The sequence below is a fragment of the Hipposideros armiger genome, unplaced genomic scaffold (assembly GCF_001890085.2).
Source record: "Hipposideros armiger isolate ML-2016 unplaced genomic scaffold, ASM189008v1 scaffold_1503, whole genome shotgun sequence".
NCBI classification, from domain to species: domain Eukaryota; kingdom Metazoa; phylum Chordata; class Mammalia; order Chiroptera; family Hipposideridae; genus Hipposideros; species Hipposideros armiger.
Window position 1 is genome coordinate 165909 of NW_017732853.1, and position 5641 is coordinate 171549.

The 5641-nt window shown below is 30.9% G+C and overlaps 1 protein-coding gene across 1 annotated transcript in view; it reads right to left on the bottom strand.

Moving 5' to 3' along the window:
• The window catches only part of ADAM2 (ADAM metallopeptidase domain 2), a gene marked incomplete at its 5' end in the record, with an annotated part of 71263 nt that overhangs the window by 20018 nt on the left and 45604 nt on the right, over nucleotides 1–5641 (bottom strand). The window contains one exon of the mRNA XM_019634113.1: nucleotides 4442–4625. Coding sequence (XP_019489658.1) covers nucleotides 4442–4625 — 184 coding nt within the window. The remainder of the gene's footprint in view (nucleotides 1–4441; nucleotides 4626–5641) is intronic.

Sequence of the window (5641 nt, forward strand, 5' to 3'; positions counted from 1 at the left end):
AAAAAGAAAAAAAGTTTGGAATTTAAAAAAACACAAAAAAACAGTGTGGTGCTGACAAACAGACATACAGACCAATGGAAAAGAATAAAGAGCTGAAATAAAATCTTTCAGCTACGGTCAAGTGATTTTCAATTAGATTACCATAGAAATTCATACTAAATATCCACATACAAAATAATAAACCTTTATTTTATTTATAAAGTTGAACCTTTAACTTACATTATATACAAAAATTAACTCAAAATGAATCTTAGACCTAAACATAAGATCTAAAACTATGAAACTTCTTGAATAAAACATAGGGGGAAACTTCATGACATTGGATTTGGCAATGATTTTATTGGATATGACCAATTAGGATAGCTATTAGAAAACATGCAAGAGAACAAATGTTAGTGAGAATGTGAAGAAATTATAACCTTTGTGCGCTGATGGTGAGAATGTAAAGTAGTAGAAAAAACAGTATAGGAGTTCCCCAAGAATCATACAAATTACCATATAATCCAGCAATTCCGCCTCTAGGCATATAATCAAACATTTGAAAACAGAAACCTGAACAGAAATTTGTACAGTGATGAGAGTAGCATTATTGACAGCAGCCAAAAGGTTGAAGCCAAATGTCCATTGACAGATGAATGAATAAACAAACAGCATGTGATATAAACATCTAACAGAATATTATTCAGCCTTAAAAAGGAATGAAATTTTGATACATGCAACAACATGGATTAATTTTAAAACATTATGCCAGGTAACATAAGGACTCAAAGGGCAAATATTGAATGATTCCACTTGTACGAGGTACCTAGAATTTCAAATTTAAAGAGACAGAAAGTAGAACAGTGATGACCAGGGGCTGTGGGAAGGGGTCACTGGGGAGTTACAGTTTGATGTGTACAGGGTTCCTGTTTGGGGTGATGAAACTTTCTGGAGTGAGCAGTGACGACGGTTGCAGAACAATGTAAATGTACTAGTGTCCCTGAACTGTATACTTATAAATGATTAAAAGGGGTAAATTTTATGTTCTGCGTATTTTGCCACAAAAATAGTATTTTATACTTAGTGCTTTATAGACTAGGATAAGAGGCAAAATCACTTAACTCCTGTTCAATACTTGAACAACTCAGGGGTTGGGGAGCTGACCCTAGTGCAGTCAAAGTTGGTATATAACTTTTGACTCCCCCAAAACTTAACTACAGTTGGCCCTTAGTATCCTTGGAGGATTGGTTCCAGGACCCCTGTGGATACCAAAATACGTGGATGTTCGAGTCCGTTATATAGAATGACATAGAACAATGCATACTGTCAGCCCTCTGCATAGGCAGTTTTTAAAATACTGTTTACAATCCACTGTTGGTTGAATCCACAGATGATGAAACCCGTGGGTATGGAGAGCCATTTATTTATTGAAAAAAATCCACGTATAAGTGTAAGTTCAAACCTGTGTTATATGAAGGGCATCTGTATATATTGTTATACTCACCAGCTAAGGGCATCCTAAAAAATCATGTATTGAATTCTGTAGTTTATTAGGAATATACAATTTGAGCAAATATAATTGTTTTCCATGGTTGAAATGGGGGAGGGGGAGAAAGCAGACTATTTAATAAAGGGATTAAATGTGAATAAAACACAGGTGAAATTAATCTAGACAAAAATGTTTTGAAACATTTTAAAATACATTCATTATAATAAAAAAGCAATTCAAAACAAGAAATAAAGGGGAATCCTCAAGGAACACAGTTTCCAATGCTGTATATGTTTGGTTACAATTGATTATGACCTGGGGTTGTGTTTAACAAAGTTACTGTGGTGTTTCCGACCCAGCCAGGTCACTTCCAACAATCTGCTTTATTTCCATCAGTAGTGTGATATACTGACTCTTGTATATCTGTGGGGTTTTATTCTTTTTATAAGCACACAAATGGTTTATGTTTTTGCGACTTGAATCCAGTTCCTCTTTTCCATTTTAGAAAAGGAGGCAAATCAATATTACCTTGCTCACATTTTAGAGATCTTTTCATAGTCAAGGGAAAAAATATATGTAACACCAAAGTGTTGGAGTGTTCACAATTATCATGTCTGTTTTCAGTGGTGATGTCATGTTCCTCATGTGTTTTCATGTGTTCAGTCATTGTGGGAAAGCTAGACAGTGAGAATCATGACTATTATCTGGGATTTCTTGTTTCCAACATATCCCTCCATGACTCTTTCAGTTGCTTCCTCAGAATCATGCATTGATATTTCTTACCCTAACTTCTTAAAATATTTTTATGAGTAATCTGTATTTCTTCCTTACACAAACCATTTTAAAATCAGGTTTTATGCTTATAATTTCTACTTGAACTTAATATCAAAACTTAACAGATTTTGGCAAATCTTTGTTATGTTCTTCTAGGATTAACTGTGTGCAAGTAGGTGGTAATATTTACAACTATATTTAATACTTAGTCACTAATATCTGAGAATTGAAACAATATGTAGAGAATCCAATATCTCTTCCTATTTCTTTGCTGATAAAAGAAAAATTTAAATTCCTTGTGACAATGTATTCATTTTAGTCCAAATGAATATTTTATATATGAGTATTTAAAACAATGACACTGTAATTTGCAGAATACATAAAAAATTTTAGAGCTCTGACATGCAGCTAGTTTGATCATCTTTTGCTAATAGATATATATGAAGCCAAAGTTTTGCAGCGATCACTTGGATAATACCTTCCAAGATCTCCACTCAGGCCCTCTATCTCTCTATCTTGAAACAGAAACTTCTCACACATCATTATATATTGCATTTTAATGATAAACAGTAGCATGTTTTCAAGCTGCTGAGGTAGATGTAATAGTAGATAAAGTAGATTTGATAAAACATTACCTTGGTCATGAATACTGTGGTAGGTAGAGTAGTGACTGCCAGATATTCCTCATCCTGTTCACTAACTGTGGTGAATAAAAATGCCATGCACCCTTTTTCCCCTTAGCTTTTCCCAATAATCCTTCTTAAAATGTGGACATAGTTGAAGTTCCATCAACCATCTTGAAAGCATAAGGAAGAGTATCACTGTACAAGAACTACAGCTGAAAATTAGGCTGAGTCTGAATCATTGATAACATGATGGAACCCCATATCTACTCTGGATGGACATCTCCACAATTTTTTTACATGATAGAGAAGAATAAACCATACACTGTTTAAGTCATTCTTGGTGATTCTTGTTTCCTGTGAAATTCCTAACTGTGATAGGCTGTTTAGAAATAATGAAGAGTTAAAAATTAAAGAGTGTTTGGCAATAATTTGGGAAGTATTTTGCAAAGTGAATCTCATAAAAGCAAAGTTATTACAAAGTTTTTTAAATGAACTATTGTGTAAGAATTTAGAGTGACAATTTTTCTTTTGTTTACTTTTTTTACTTCCTAATTTTTAAATGAATATTAGTAAAGTTAGTTTGTGATAGGACTTTAATATGTATGACAAATATTTCCATAATTATCAGGTAAAATAATATATTTTAAATATGTATACATTCATGATTTACAAGTAAAATGTGAAAAATTGTTAGATTTCATTTATACCTGGTTGTAGCCAAAACATAAAATTTTTACTCCTCTCTTAAAAAAAATAAAATCTTCTGTTCCCAAGTCAATTATATTTTGCCTTTCCATCTGTTCTAAATTAGCTGGTTTAATATATTATGTTTCTTATTAGACCAGACAAACTTTATAATTAAAATTTTTGATCTGAGAATAATTTAAGCTTAAGCTTTGTTGTGTATTTATGTATATCTATATCAGTAACATATATTTCATAGAGGAAAAATCTAGGAAGACAGAAAATGTTGAAACATATCCATATGTACTATAGAATGATAAAAGAGCAAAATCAGACAATAAGATGGGATGTTCTTGTAAAAAATATATATATAGTTAGTATAGCTAGATAAGTATTCTATGTTAGTGTATATATGTATATAAATAAAGAGTTGATAGAAGGTTCATGAAAATGGAAAGAGTAGTTACATCTCAGATTTATGCCTTTAATTAACTTTCACTTTATGCATTCTTTAATATTTTCACCACTAAAAATGAATGTACATTATTTTAACAACTATTTTAAAGTAACTATACCATAAAATAATTCATGACATTAGAAGTATGCCGTGAAATATGATCTAATTTAATAAAACAGTGAATGAACAATATGATTCTCAATTCAAGTGAATATACATAATTTCTATGAAAAAAGCCAATGATATTCATGGTATATTATCTATGAATTAATGCAGATTATATTATATTTCTTCTTAAGTATTTAAAAAAATTTCTATTTTCTTATTTGTGAAATTGAATGTGAACTTAAATTATGAGGAAAATACTAAATATGCATTTAAAAATAGAGTATAAAATATTAGGAAGTCATTTGGAAATAAAAGACTACATACCATATTTTTATTACAAACTGTTCCATCTTTTACCCACATCTTTGCACTGTCTTCATGATTAGGTTCATACTCCAATGAGATGCAGATATGTCCACTTATGTTAGAATAAGTAACAGTGGCATTATGGATATGAAGTATATTTTCTCTTTCATATTTACATATTAATTTTCCACACAGCCGATCCCTATAATTTACCAGTAAAAGAAAATCATTAGCTTTAAATACAGACAAATATTAGGATATCGTATCTAAAGCATGAAGATTTAAGCAAAACATTAAGTTTTGGAAAAAGATGTATACTGCCGTTAATTGTGAAACACCAAAAAAATATGAGGGTCTTGCTTGCATTGTTAATAATCGCGGAACATTTTTAATAATTATGAACTATTTCCTAGTTAGCCTGATCACTTTTTTTTGTAAATATTTCTTCACTCTTTTTTGATTCTTAGACATAATCAATTACCAGTTTATTCTATCCTAAAATATTAATAAAGTTTATCTAATTACCAGTCTAATTGGATTTCCTTTTTAGTTTTTCAAACATAATACCTACATTAAGAATTATGAGTTCAAAACTAAAAGGAGTTTGAGATGCACACTCGAGAAATGTTATATGCAATAAATATTAAAATAAACTCACTAAAATGTATCATAATGATAGTGCTGTAAACCACAGAAAACAAATCATGAAAGTAACTCAAGAAGAAACAGAAAACCTGAATAAACTGATTACCACCAAGGAAATTAAATCAGTAATCAACAGGCTCCCAACAAATAAAAGCCTGGGGCCAGATGGCTTCACAAGTGAATTTTACCAAACATTCGAAAAAGAATTATTACCTATTCTTCTCAAACTATTCCAAAAATCCAGCAGGAGGGAAGGCTCCCAAACTCTTTCTATGAAGCCACAATCACCCTGATTCCAAAAACAGATAAAGACAGTACAAAAAAGGAAAACTACAGGCCAATATCTCTGATGAACATATATGCAAAAATCCTCAACAAAATCTTAGCAAACAGAATTCACCAATATATTAAGAAGATCATACATGCATGACCTAATATGCAAGGGTGGTTCAACATCCACAAATCAATTAACGTGATACACAACATCAACAAAAATAAAAATAAAAATCATATGGTCATATCAATAGATGCAGAAAAAGCATTTGACAAAATACAGCAGCCATTTATGATAAA